Raw genomic sequence first — 15,666 nt, forward strand, 5'->3', positions numbered from 1 at the left:
ATTTATACATGTTTGATCATTATTCAAAGTTCAAGAAAATCGTTGGTAAGGGTGTGTTATACCCCCAACAATTCACTTAATATAGACAGAGGGAGTAGTACTCAAGAAACTATAGAAATTTCTAATTGTGATACTGCTGTTTAGCACATAAACAAAGGGCTATTAGCAAATTCTCCATAGCTATAAAACTGAGTCAATACAAACAACGGAGAAATCAAAACTCTACATGCTTCAAGTGCACCACTTTATCGTGTGATAGCCTATTCAAGATGTTACTTGACAGCAAAAATGATAAACTAGATATGTACACAATATGCCAGTAAAGATCAAAAATACAAAATCATACAAAAAAAAGTACCAGAAAATAGCTGGAAGTAGATGCAATTCCGAATTATAGTTGTTTTTAATGGTTTTTCCGCTCTTTCCACACCTCCTGATATCTGGTGCCAAACTGTCGCCCCTTTCCTTATTTCTTTGATATAGAGTTGACTGTCTTTGTGGCATCCATTGTACAAGTTCATAAAAAGGGCTGGACAAGTGGAATGAGGGAAAGCGCGTAGAAGAGTCCAGCATGTATATCCTAAAAGATGTTACATTTAATAGAGAATGCAAACAGTTAAAGCAGAATTAAGCCATCAAGACGGGAAATATACCCCAAAAAGGCCACTAGTGAATGAAATTGGAAAGCAGAATTTAAGGAGCATCATAAAAAAGAAACCAATGCAGAATCAAACTCATTAATAGGAAGCTAGGACCTTTTGTTCGAACCATCAGCAAAAGAAATTAAAACATGGTAAATGGCAGATAAGATGCTAGAACAGGACAGACATACTGCAAACTTAATAAAAGAGAACTACGTAGATAACCAAAAAAGTTGAAAGAAGAGAACTAAGGCCACAAGGACAACAAGACATACTATCTGAAAACATCAAACACTCGTTTACGCCTTTTCCCCATCAATGTGAAGAGCAATCCTGTCCATAATTTTCGCCACCACATCTTTCGACTCCTTAAGCAGCTTCACACTCTTTTTCAGCCTAAGGCGTTTCTCCAAAACCAAAGGTGATTCTTCCAGCATTCTCTCAATGCCACCACCATGGGATGCCATAAGTTCATTAACAATCTCCTCCTCAATCTCATAATTAACCATCTTTTGAAGATTAAACATTGTATACAGTGCCATATGATGGACCAATCTCATCAACACGATTTTCCAGTATGCAATCATCCTCATCTTCAATTCAAAAGCTTGCTGAACAACATCCTTATGCTTCCTCAAACTCCCAACATCAACTTCTCCAATTCCCTCGAGGTTTATTATCGAGCGCTTGTTAGAATCATTCATAATCTCCATAAATGGTTTTTGCTGAGCCATGAGCCTACTACAAGTTCCAACATACTCAGGATTATAAGTGTAATCCGTCAGCCTTTCCATCTCAATGATTTCTCGGACCCAATTAATCGATTCATCCTTCCTCTTGGCAGTCAAATTTTGCACCGCGCACCTAGTGGAAGACTGAAGTTGTTGGTAGTTACAGAAATGATGCATCAAAACTTTGATGACAACTGTCTCTATATAGTTCCACAATTTCCCCGCGAACACCTCAGGAGTTGCTGAAATCCCACTGACCTTTTTCTGTAAAACATTCAGAAAAACAGCACGAGGGAGGAAATTTGGTAATCCGATCCCATTTGCTTCTGTTAAAGACATGATCTCATCCATCAAGAAATCTTCCTTTTTTTCAATGCTCTTTGAATGTAGCTCAACAGCGTACTCGTTGAGCATCTCAGCTAATCTAGCAGTGCAATGCATTTCAAGATCTTCAGCATACTCATCAAACTCCCCTCTAAGAAATATTTTCTTTAGAGACTCCTTGGTGGAACTCAGAATACGCATGAACATTGTCAATGCTTCAGCAACAGAACTCAAATGTTGTGGTAACTTGTTGAGAGCAGCAACATTAACAGTGAGTTTGTCGTTAATCTTCCTCACAATATCTGGCAAACATTTGGAAATGATGTTTGCTTGAATATGCACCAACTTATGTGCCAGAACAGGAACACTAACCATTGACTTATCAATCTTTGATAATAGTGCATGAGTTTGGAAAAGCCTAGCCTCCTCACTACGAGCTTCATCGTAAGACTTATTCCCAGTTCTGTTCTTAACACAAACATAGCCAAGTCCTATATTAACATCATTTGATGTAACTTTTTCAAGTAGCCCTTCAGGAGCTTTATCAACTTTTGTCACAACAGCTATAGTCCTCTCCCCGGTTTTGTCCACCTTCTGCGACATCCGAATAGACTCACAAGTAGGGAAATCAACAGTAGCTGATAAAACATTCAAAATTATGCTTTCTTCAGGTGTTATATATTTCATAATAATATCTGAAATTTGTTCAAAGATATCGTCTGGTTGTCCGTGAACAGGAACTCTAGTAATTCCAGGCAAATCCACCATAGTCAAGTCAGGAACGCCATTCTTTTTCACTATGAGTGATAAAGGGATGTTTGATATTCCCTTACCATGTCCAGCAATCTCATTAGTTGCAAGAACAATCGCCTCCGCAATGTGAACTTCATCAGTTGGAACTAACTTTCCATTATACTCCAAGTGTAACTCTGTCTCATTATGATTTTGGAGCCTCATGATGAGAGGCACTCTAGTGCAAATGCCTTGTCCTCTAGGTAGACTGATTCCGGCAAGTGATTCAAGAACACTAGACTTTCCAGAAGACTGATCACCAACCACCACAATAGTAGGCAATTGGATGCCTTCTTGCATTATGTTAAGATGTCGAAGCTTGTCAACACAGTCGAGGAGTGGTCGAATTCTATCATTGAAAGATGAAACAATCGGTGCAGGAACATTAGAGCCTTGTGGTTCTATCACTGCAAGATGTTTTTGATCAACAACTTGTAGTGCACATTCACTAGTAGAAGAAGAAGAGTCATTATTCATGATATGCATTATGATAAATGTTATGTTGCTTCTCTACAATGTGTGATTTCTTGATGATCATAAGAATGCAACATATGGCTATTTATACATGTTTTTTGGTCATTATTCATTTATGAGCATTAAAAATCATCAATCAAGATTAATGGCTATTGCTTTTCCAATCAAGGGGATAATTAAATAAACTTAATGTGTTTTGTATCCCCAATAATACTAAACTCATCGTTTTCATCACAAAAAACACTTGAACTACTTCTGCATGCTTTCATTTTTCGTTGGGCATTCCAACAGTTGACACAGTACCATTCCTTTCCTTTTCTGTTACACTCTGTTTCGATGGTTGTTACGTATTGATTCATAATGTATTGAATTGTTTTTAATGAATACAATATTAACGTTCTTCATCGTTACATAATGTTACACATCAGCAATTTGAATGATAAACCAACAAGAAAAATAGGATAAATGGTATAACTACTATTAAAAGGTAAGATGGAGGAAATGAGAAGAGAATATCAAGGTAATGACGTGATCACACCAAATCAGTTGTTACACAAAATATGACTTTTCATTGTTAGCTTACAGTGGATCTAAACGATACGATACAATAAAATTTAAATAACAATCAAAACAAATATTGTATTTAAACTAACAATACAATGGTAACAACCATTCAAACAAGGTGTTACAATTTCATAAAACTTCTTAAATTCCCTCCAATTATTCTCTGGCTGTGAGCTCATAATAATCAAAAGATCAGTTATTGATACAGGAAATGCAGAAAGATTATTGACAGCAAACATCCCAATTCAATTTTTCCTACAAACTTCCAGTCTTCTCAATCTATAACAAGCATCCATCAACTGGCGTTTAAGTGTCCAAAATTCCATTTACTTTGGTGATAGTAGGGGTGTCAAAAGAATATGAAAAATCGACCGAACCAACCGAATCTAATTGAACCGAACCGATTTATGCTATATTTTAATAATACCGTGGACTTTTATTTAAGTGTATAACTGTCCAGAGCAATTGAGATGGTCTTTTTAATTTATGAAAAAAACCAAAAAAATCCCGAACCGAACAACCTTACATGTATGTAAATATATTTTAAATATTAACAATATGTTAAATTTAATATATAAATATATTTTATAACATTTTTTAAATATGAATATAACTTAGGTCTTAGGTCTCTGACAACTAGACGACTTTAGGTCTTTGCTCTTTAATTAGCCTTTACTTAATTAAGTTTAAAATTAAAAGATACTGTAATAGATACTCTATCAAACCATACAACAAAACCTATCCAAACACTCCTATAAAATATTTAAGATCAAACAATATGGTAACAAGGTTTTACATATTCTTGTCTTTTTTGTGAAGAATTAAAGTGTTTCTTCAAGAACATATTTGTGAAGGAAATATATTAATAATAGTATATTTTGAGGTGATATTTTAAAAGTAAAAAAAAAATGAAAAATTAACCAAACCGTACCGATTTCGAAGAGAAATTGATATGATTGGGATGGTTTTAAAATGTCTAATTTTAATTATATATTATAAAATACCCAAAACATTGGGATGATATAGTTTTTTTAAAAATAACCATCTGAACCGTACAGGATCCATGCTCCTTTACTTGATATCATATTGTAGTGTGAGGATAATAGTAGTGGAGTTTTTCATTTATTTGATTTCACAAGAAATTACAAAATATGAAGTACACTTAGTTCTAGTAAAGTTCTATGCAATCAATTTCTTCCCTTGGTTTTATTTTTGAAAATTGTCCGTGATTCGAGGGCTATTAGTCTCAAAAGTAGGGAAGAATGTAATTTATTTTCTAACATTAAGTGAGTAGAATTATGTTCCTCCCTTGATTATTCTCTCTTGATGATCTCTGTCATTCGAGTGTCATTAGTACCATTTTCTCGAACTAAGATGATATGGACATCCTTGAGATTTATTTGATCTGAGCTTTGTAGATTTCTTGAAATATTTAGTTGTTGACCACATCTTGATTTCTTTATGAATATTATATGAATTTGTGAAATATATTCAAGATACCTCTTCAAGATAATATATTATTTTTTATATAAGCATGATCTAAGATTTAAGGTAGAATAGCCCCAAGAACATTAACTGAAATTGAAACTTGTCTTGTAAATTTCACAAAATTTTAATATCTACATATGTATTTCTTATTGTTAATTATATTCTCTAAAAATTCAACTAATTTAAATTTACATTAAAAAAATTCATCCCTAGAAAAAACGCTTTTTACCAAAGACCACTTTGTTATATTATTACTCCAACGTGTCAACCTCAAACTTAGATCTCATGAAACGTGGGTTGCACATCACCTATAAGAAAAAAGAATAAAAAAACTATAAATATATAGCAAAGACGGCAAAATATATGCTCCATGTATTTTCAGTAAAATAATAATGTTTTTATAGATAAATTGAAATTTGTAACAATAATTTTTTTGGTGCCATATTAATAAAGAAGTTAGTGACAAAAATTGAACTTCAAAAGAAGTCAAAATTCATTTATCTAATGACGAAGTTAGGAATTTAGTAATGAGTATTCAATGACGTTTGAATTTTAATATGCATAATATAAGAAATAAATATTTGATAGTACTTTATTGCTTAAATTTATGTGATATTGTTTAATTTAGTAACGAAAATTAAAATAAATTTAACTTGTAATTTTAAAAATATATCGTGATATTTTCGTGATTATAAAAACATGTCAATAAAAATATGTACAATTTAAAATGAGAAAAGTTTAAAGTTAAACTACAATCGAATATATAAAAGTGTTTTTCTTTTTCGAAACAGACTATTTAATGGGGAGACTCTACAACTAAACAAAGGCCTCAGTTTTCTTAAACAACAATTATAGTTTTTTTTTTAAAAAAAATATATTATATTATTGGTAGAAAATATAAAATTTCCATATTAGAGAAAAAAATAATAGAAGTTCAACAAATCTTGAATGTTATGTCTCAAGAAAGACTAAATTAATTAATTTATAATAAATTTCGCAAGAAAATTTAAAATTTAAGGCCTCAATTTGAGTTTTGGCATTAGGCCATTGAGGTATTTGAGCCGCCCTGCGGACTAATAAGAAATAGTATAAAAAATTAAGATAAAATGAATATAGTTTTCTAAAACAAATATCTAAAATTATTACTATTAGAAAATAGTGATTTTTCCGTGAACATAGAGATTTCTGATAGAAAATCTGTCGAAAATCGTGTTTTTTTAGGTGCATGTTTCATAATATAAAACTAAAATTCAAATATAATTCAGCTAGGATATATTCTCACTTAATTGGTGAGGTGTCTATATTATATTGTATCTATGTCCCCTTTGTGGTTATGGAGTTCACGTCTCTCACCAAAAATAAAAACTTTGAACTAAAATACAAGAAAAAACCCTAAAAACTAAGACATTGACACTTTACTTCACCATGTTTTATGATTTATTATCCACCAACATCCATTTATCAATTGTTAAAAAGCTCTTTCAAAAAAATATTTTTCATCATCTATTTTGTTCTTTCCTTTTCCTTCATGATATCAACGTTACAAAATTAGTCAGGTTCAATTATTGATCGTTATCAACCTACTATACTACATTTTCCACTTTGTACCAAAATGGCAACCAAGCCTAATGGCACCACCACTAAAAACCCCACCACCGCCAATCCGAACCCCACACCAAAAAATCAAACGTACAACCCTAAGAGCCAGACGTACAATCCGAATCGGATCCCTTATCGACCGAACTACCGACACAAACGTCGTGGCCGTGGTTGCAATTGTCGTAGATGTTTTTGTCGATGTTGTTGTTGGACTATTCTCATGATCATCGTCATTCTTATCCTTGTAGCTATTGCTGGTACAATTTTTTACTTCCTTTATCATCCTCAACTCCCTTCATTTTCGATATCCTCTCTCAAAATTTTGCAGTTTAATCTCACCACATCCCCTGATGATACTACAAGACTCGCTACTAAATTCAACGTAACTCTGTCTACCAAGAACAAAAACAAGAAAGTCGTTTACACTTATGATCCAATTGCATTAAAAGCATAATCAACCAATCAAATTGAGCTAGCAAATGGGGATTTTCCACGATTTATTAGTGCACCAAATAATGTTACAATTATACATTCAACATTATCAATTGTGTCACAAGTTCTTGATGTGGATTCAATTTCAAGTTTGAAATCAGATATGAAGAGAAAAAGTGGTATGCCAATGAGGATTTTGTTGGATACAAAAATTGTTGTGAAAATGGACAAATTGAAAACTAACAAAGTGGGGATTAGAGTAACATGTGATGGTATCAATGGACCAATACCTAAAGGGAAAAATCCAAGTGTGGCTTCAATTACAACAGCTAAATGTAAGGTTGATTTGAGAATCAAGATTTTGAGATGGACTTTCTAGTTACAACTTCACTTTTTCGGTTTTTCATACGGTGTCTGGTACATGTTTTAAAACTCGACTAATTTAAATTCACGTCAGAAGGTACCACTTTGAGGTTTCTATCTTAAGTCACTTTGAGGTTTCTATCTAAGTCGACTCCATTCTCAAGGCACAAACTCGAGATCATAATTAAGGATGGAGGAGTACTTATCAATTTTTTAATTTTTTTTTATTGATTTCAACTCAATTTGGTTTTGTGAGTTTACTGTTTTTGCTTTTTCTTTAGTCAATGTAATCAAATTTTTTACTTCTGTATAATTTTCTTTTATTTAATTTGGAATTGTTTGTAAACTGCCAGAAGAACAAACATAAAAAAAATTTGAGTTTTTTTTTATATAAAAAAATAATCAAGAATTGTAAAGAAAAACAGAGGGGTTGGAAATATATAATAGTTTTTTCAATTTTGTTTCTTTATAGTACTTCTTTGTATTACTAGTATTAGAGTACGTGTGTTGCATGTATATTCAAAATCAATAATTAAAAAAAAAATTGTATACAAAAAGTATATACAATAGTAATTGATATTTTATTAGATCCAACATTATATTCATTTAAATGACAGAAATGAGTGTTACTATACCTAACACAATAATTGAATTCAAAATAATTTGATATTATTTTAACCTGCAAAGATGAACAATTTAGTTTAGTTAATACATTTTCTTATTCAATATTATTTTTTATTATTGTGTATATAAGTGAAAGGGATAAGGGTCTGAAAAATACCTCAACTTTGGTCGGATTTGTTGTTGCGATACTAAACTTTCACGAGGACGTATTACCTTCCTAGACTATTTAATACCGTATTTTAAACATATATATTTGCCCACGTGGACATAAAAAATAATGCAAAATTATAAATAGTAATGTGTCCACGTGGGCACATATATACCTTTAAAATACACTATTAAATAATTCATGAGGTAAAAAATATGGTATTAAATAGCCTAGAGAGGTAATAGGTCCTCGTGAAAGTTTAGTATCGCAACAGCAAATCCGACCAAAGTTGGGTATTTTTTAGACCCTTATCCCTAAGTAAAACCCATGTAAAATGCTTAATTCAATCCTTATAGTCATTATATAGGGAAAATTGTATGAAATAGCAAACCATTAATTCAAATTAAATGGTATAGCCATAGTTTATTTTATTTGTAATTCGCAACAAACATCGTATTTTTTTGCCATCTGATTCGGTATACAATTAGCCATTTTATACATTTCGGTATAAAATGTATAAAATGCGTTTGTATTTGTATAAAGCGAGAGAAAAGTGTATATACAAATACATATATTGTCGTCCTATACACTTAAAATTATACAAATTCATATCTTATCATACAAATTATAATGCATAAATGAATTTATACAAAACTGAACAATTTGTATAAAATTGGATGTATCTTGCGAATTATACAAATCAAAAGCTCCATAGCAAACATAAAATTTGCTATGGAGCGTAATTATGCAGACTATAGCTATAACATACAAATATGATTTTTATGTTTACTATATGTGAAATTTGCTCCATTATATATGTGGGCTCATGTCTTTTATGATCCATGTGGATATGGGTTTCAAAAGTATCCATTGGGCCTTATCTAGTGCTAGAGCAAAAGGCCCAATACAATGAGGTGAGCCTAAACGGCCCATGTTGTCAAGGCCCATTTCAATTAGTAGGAAAAAAGTTACCAATATCGACGCTTCAACTAAATCGGAATTGAAAATATCAGTTAAAATTCTCAATTCATTTGTGAATAATAATATAAGGACGTCAAAGCCGATACTTTTAGCTCCTTCTCTGACGATACCAACTATCAGCCACTCGTGTTCATAATGGTTGATGAAGTGCTCGCTACACCACTAGGTCAAGAGTTAATTGGGGCTAATGTTTTAAAAAGACGATGACTAGGAAACGTGAGGGTTGCAATTAGGTACCAAATTTAACTAACTTGTAGGTGTCTCCCTCCACATTATGCTTTGTATACCACAAGTTTGATAGAGTTATATTTAAAACATTGATTCTGCTTCTACTACGATATTTACACATTTAGATGCTAACTATCGTACTATCAAGAAGATTGACTACCAAAAAATATTTATCTAGCAATAGATTTAAATAATATGAAAACACTAATTAAAAACTATATATGTCTTTTGTAACATAATTCCACAATTATTTTTACTTTTTCATTAGTTAATTGTTATAGTAGTAATGAGTACACATTACCACACAAAACACTACATTTGCTTTAAATCTTATGAGTATAATGCCAATGATGAATTAACCCAATGGGCTAAATGCAACGGTAACATAGCCTTAAAAATGCCAAAATAAAGTGATATGTATCGGAGGGTTGATTACGAGTTCAAGTGAATTCGATAATGTTTGAAGATATTGTACATATATTATGGATTTGTTATATATCTCAACAAATATTTAACTGAAAGTTCAATTATTACTATAATATTAATTTGCACAAATAATTGAATGGTATTGTAATTTCCATTATTTGGTACATAAAAATACTAAAAATAAATTATTTCTTTCTTTTCATTAATTAATCCACCAAACGTTAATAATAACACAAGTCATCACTTCACAGCAAAGATTAAGTACCAAAAAGAAACACCTAATGCCACTTTCTCATTTTAATCTATTTCCCTTCCTTTTTGCTTTTTTTCTTTGTATATTACCTTTCATATTTTTCTTTTTAATACTTCACCAAGAAGATTACTTTTAAGATAATTTAGTTTTGGTTTGTTACTCAATACTTTTCAAGTATGATGTAACATCATAAATACACCCCTTTAGAAATTTCTAAAATAAAGACTTAAATAAAATAAAAAAAAAGAGAAATTCTACGCCAAAAGTGTAATTTATACTCCCTCCGTTTCACAAAGAATGACCTCCTTTCCTTTTTAGTCAGTTTAAAAAAGAATGACCTCTTTCTTTTTTTGGTAACATTTTACTTTTTGCTTTCCACGTGGCATGTTTAAGACCACAAGATTAAGGGCAATTTTGTACATTTGACATAACTTTAATTTAGGACCACAAGATTCAAAAGTCTTCTTTATTTACTTAAACTCCGTGTCAAGTCAAACCAGGTCATTCTTTGTGAAACGGAGGGAGTAGTTAGTTTGACCGAATTACTTTTTAGAAGTAGTGTTTTTTGAGAAAATAGTTCGGGAGATTAATAATATGTGTTTGTCTAATCATTTCAAAAATAACTTGTAGTAATATTAGAGTAGTAATTTGTGTTTGGTCAAGATTTCAAAAAAAAAATCAAGATAATTTATAGTTTGCAGCTTCTGCTACTACACGAAAACACTCATTTTTTACAAAAAACAAGGTTGCCAAAATCGACAACTCTCCAAAATAAGCATATCTTTAAATTAAAAAGATAAACACATTTCACTTCATAGAAGCTCGGTCAAATGGACTATTAACACGTAACATATCACATACAAGATTACTCGCAAATATTATACGACACTCACAAATAAGTTCAGGTCGACTTCGCCCGCGTGAACTTGTGCTAGGCTGACTGTCAACGAAAAACTTAACAATTTATGATGATACCTCGTAATACAGAACGAAGAAAAAAACGAAAATAATTAAAGAGGTAACGGTAATGTCAACATCACAATACAACTATTTTACATTCTTCTTTCTCCAAAGAAAAAAAAAACAGAGCAAAAACAGAGCACTCAAAAAATGGCAGCTCTGTTTCCAAACCAATTTTCTCTCTCTAAAATCCTCTCTTTATCTCTCTTCATCTCCGTCTTCTTCTTCACCGTATCTCATTCGGACGATTTCTCAGCTCTTTTAGCCTTCAAATCCCGAGCTGATACGTCGAATTTTCTTACTTCATGGTCTAGAAATGCCCCCTGTTCTTCATGGATAGGTGTAAAATGTCATCCAATTACTCGTAGAGTCGTAAAAATTGTACTCAATCACTTAAACCTCACCGGATCAATTCATCCATTGATTCATCTTACACAAATTCGTCATTTAAGTTTACATCACAATTCTCTCAGTTCGATTCCGAAATTCGATTTTTGGCCTAATCTCAAACATGTTTACCTCTCTCACAACAAGTTTTCCGGTGAATTTCCATCGGGAATTTACCATTTGAAGCGACTCAGGCGACTTGATTTGTCGTTTAATGAGTTTTCCGGTGAGATTCCGGTGAAGGAGTTGAATCAATTGCCGCATTTGATCACTCTGCGTCTCGAGTTTAATTCTCTTAGTGGATCACTTGGTGCTGATGAAAAAAAAACTGTTGCTTCAGTTAAGGAATTCAATGTTTCTGGGAATAACTTTTCTGGGAAAATCCCAAATTGGTTATCAAAATTTCCAGTGGCAGCTTTTGCAGGTAAAGTGCGGGAAATGAGCGGATTGGATCAAATTTGAACGGATCAAAACAGATAAAGTTCATAAATAGTCATTTTTTAGTTCGTGTAATTGAGAATTAACCATGGTCATAGAATATTGTTGTAGAGTTTCACTTGTGAAATTTGAAACGTTACCACAATGACTATTTTCTCAATTACAAGATTGAAAAATGGCTAGGTCGAAGCAGGTCAAATTAATAGACGGATCTTGATTAAACCGTTCAAAATTTGTCCGGGTCAAAACCAGTGAAATATCAGGGAATTTGCACAATTGGCCTTAAAAGGTCACTATTTAGATTTTATCCCCCCTATGCTAGTGAGCTAAAATATGCATTCAAACTTCTTCTGAATGCGGATTTTAGCTAACTAAGCTAACGATTACAAAATTTAAAAGAAATGATGATAATTCTATGTTGAAATAACGTTTACTAGCTACTTTTCGGTTTTGTCTTTGAAAATAAACTACTTTCATGAAGTTTCGAATTCAACAACTAATGTATTTTTCTTATAGGAAACGTTCGTCTTTGTGGATATCCATTACGAACTATTTGCCCGAGTGAAACAGTGGATAGTAATCCAACAGTGATGAGTACTCCTAATTCACAATTCAACTTTCTTAATCAAAGAAAGAAGAATTTGAGTGAAAACATGTTTCTCTTGATAGTCACACTTGATGCAATTGGCGTTATGATGACGGTTTTGGTAATAACATGGTGTTGTTATTACAGAAAGAAGAATCAAGAGAGTGAAATTTACAGATTGGGGAAGATGAATACGAAGTATAATAATCAGGACACGAGTAGTTCAAGTCTGTATCATTCATTTGAATATGGTATCAAGAAAACAAGTGATCAATTTGCAACAATGGTTTGTTTTGAAGGATGTAAAGGTTTCAATAAAGTTGATGATTTGTTGAAGGCCTCAGCTGAAATGTTGGGAAAAGGGAGTGTTGGAACAAGTTATAAAGTGGCTATTTTGGATAATGGAGATGTTGTTGTGGTTAAAAGAGTAATTGAAAAGTTGAAGAAAATGAAAGATGTTGATGGATTTTTGAGATTAATTGGTAATTTGAGACATACAAATGTTGTGCCACTTAGAGCTTATTATTCATCAAAAGAGGAATTGCTTCTTGTCTATGATTTTCTCCCCAATGGAAGTCTACACAATCTCTTACATGGTAATTTTTCAGTCCTTTACTTCTCAATTCCTAAGTCCAAAACGGAAATTTATAGTATGTTTGGTCAAACTTTCAAAATCTGTTTATTTTAAATTGTATTTTTTATTAGAAAAAGTATTTTCTGCTTTGAAATACACTTTTGCAATATTAGAACAACAATTTGTGGCTTGATCATGTCCACGGTAACCTGAAGTTGAGTCACTGATCAGTATGTTGTTATTGTTGTAATTTATACTTGATCAAGGTTTCAAAAAGTGCTTCTAGGGCAAACCTGCTTTACTTCTGTTACTACCCAAAAGCACTTCTATTTTTCCTAAAACTTTGGTGAAACACCTCAACTCTCTAAATTAAGTACTTTTTTAAACAATAAACACTTTGAACTTCCCAAAAAATTAATCTAACTGATTATTAATTAGGAATAAAATGGAAGGGTTATTGAGAGTTCATATTGTTGATACCCATTTATATGAGATTGAAATATTATTGACTTACATGCATTATTACAAGTAAGTAACGTTATACTATCAGTGTAATTTAACATGTTATAATAAGTTGTTTATCAGATAATAAGTTACACTTATCATAATCAATAACTTTTAGTTATCTTTTAGGTGATCTAATAGTATAAAATTCCACAGGCAATCGTGGACCAGGAAGAACACCATTGGATTGGGCAACAAGACTAAAATATGCATTAGGAGCAGCAAAAGGACTTAGGTTTTTACATAGCTACAACAAAACCAAGATTTGCCATGGGAATTTCACATCATCAAACATACTAATTGATCGCAATGGCAATGCTTGTATCTCTGATATATGTCTTCACTTGCTCTTACAAATGCCAATTTCATCAAACAATGGATACAAAGCACCGGAATTATCGACACAAAACAATGTAAACACAAACCAAAATCCAAGAAATTTTTCTCAAAAGAGTGATGTTTATAGCTTTGGAGTGGTTTTACTAGAGATTTTGACTGGGAAAATTGCAACAAGTGAAGGGGAAACAAGTTTGGCAAAATGGATACAAAGTGTTGTGAACAAAGAATGGACTTGGGATGTGTTTGATTTTGAACTTGCAAGGTATAAAGAAAGGGAAGATGAAATGGTTGCACTTTTAAAAGTGGCTATGGCTTGTTTGGTTTCATCTCCAAAAGATAGGCCAAAGATGATTGTAGTGGAGGAAATGATCGAAGACATTGCGAAAAAAGAGAACAGATAAAAGGACAAGTCCATTATCCATCGAATTTTGAAATGTTACATTTACTAGTCCTTAGGAATTTCTCGATCATCGAAAGAGGAGAATAGAGTTCTTTACTACTAAATACTAATTAGTTATGATGATTTTTTTTTGTTTTCAATTTTTACCTAGAAATAATTTGGTACAATTACTATATCATTCTTTACTTCTTTAATTCTTGTTTTTCTTGTATGTACTGTCCATTTCTTACAATTGTATTTGCTAAAGAGTGTAAAAAAATATTAATTGGATCACATAATTGTTTTCCTATGGTCTAAAATTCCTTTTCTTTTTTCCAAACATAAATGTTTAAAAACCTTATAATAGTAGTGAATATTTAGCTAGTATTATCTTTTCCATCGATATGTTGCAATTTTTAAGATTCTTACACCTTTAATCAGAAGTCTGGAGTTCAAGTCTTGAAAATGAAGTTCTCTTGCTAGGAAGCGGTAAAATCCGTTCTAATAGACTTTTCACTAGGCGAATTTGACTTAATCAAACTGTTCTAAACCTTTTGTCATTCATTTTTATCATCCTCGAAGTAAAAAATGAAATTCAATTGCCACTTTCTATACCACACTTTAAAAGTACATATTTAGTGAATTTTTACCACAAATACACAGTTTGAACAAAAAAAAACAGATTGAGTTAGATCAAGCGCGTCTTTGAATTTTGGGCTTCTATCTTTGCCCCTAAATTTTTTGTACATGCACAATTTTTTGACGGAGGATATTCAACTGACCACCCTTCTGTCTATGTAGCTATGCCGCAAAACTTTTCAACACATAAATTGCATTTGCACCATACAAATAGAATATATCAATGCATGTATTCTACACATGATGAATTCATTATCAACTTTTCATTTTCAGCCAGTCTGGATCATTTAAAGATGAGAAAGACATGCATAATGGACCTATTTTTCTATGCCAGTTGCAGTTTAAGGCCCATGATAATGACTTGAGGAAAATTTAATTAGGGCTCTTTTTAGAGGAACAATTGTCTTGACATAAACTGTTCTAATGTACACCTTTGAAGCACATGTTGGCACATTCATTGCCTATGGGTGACAAAATCAGTCCATGAAAATATGACTTGTTCCACCTGTTCAAATTGGTAGGGGTCATGCTTATTAAGTCTTGTCAATTTTGATTCGTCCAATTCAGTCTATTTCAAAGTTAGGCTAATTGTTCGATATGTAATGTGTAGTCATAGTAAAGAGAAAAAAAAAATACTAGGTAATTAAATAAATTATAAGAAAATAAACAAAGGAATTCTAACATAGTTATTCTCAACACAAGTAATGTTTGAGTGGGTTAATGACCTATTCATTTATTGACTCAGTCTATCTTGATCTGTCCAAATTCAGTCAACCCTCCTATTTACACCCC

The 15,666-nt window shown here is 31.9% G+C and overlaps 2 protein-coding genes and 1 pseudogene across 2 annotated transcripts; 2 read left to right on the forward strand and 1 right to left on the reverse strand.

The window, feature by feature from the left end:
• Positions 1-940: 940 nt before the first annotated feature.
• Positions 941-2,974, reverse strand: LOC125818315 (dynamin-related protein 4C-like). The gene has a single exon (XM_049497855.1). It carries the CDS (start codon positions 2,972-2,974, stop codon positions 941-943), a length of 2,034 nt encoding a protein of 677 aa, XP_049353812.1.
• A 3,652-nt stretch (positions 2,975-6,626) lies between these two features.
• On the forward strand, positions 6,627-7,443 carry LOC125818316 (NDR1/HIN1-like protein 6; annotated as a pseudogene).
• A 3,721-nt stretch (positions 7,444-11,164) lies between these two features.
• LOC125818244 (probable leucine-rich repeat receptor-like protein kinase At1g68400) lies at positions 11,165-14,431 on the forward strand. The gene is made up of 3 exons (XM_049497786.1): positions 11,165-11,839; positions 12,370-13,035; positions 13,674-14,431. Exons 1-3 carry the CDS (start codon positions 11,179-11,181, stop codon positions 14,255-14,257), a joined length of 1,911 nt encoding a protein of 636 aa, XP_049353743.1. The 5' UTR covers positions 11,165-11,178; the 3' UTR covers positions 14,258-14,431.
• The last annotated feature ends 1,235 nt before the right edge of the window (positions 14,432-15,666 follow it).

This window comes from Solanum verrucosum, unplaced genomic scaffold (genome assembly GCF_900185275.1).
Source record: "Solanum verrucosum unplaced genomic scaffold, falcon-dt-bn FXZP01000253.1, whole genome shotgun sequence".
Classification (NCBI taxonomy): Eukaryota; Viridiplantae; Streptophyta; class Magnoliopsida; order Solanales; family Solanaceae; genus Solanum; species Solanum verrucosum.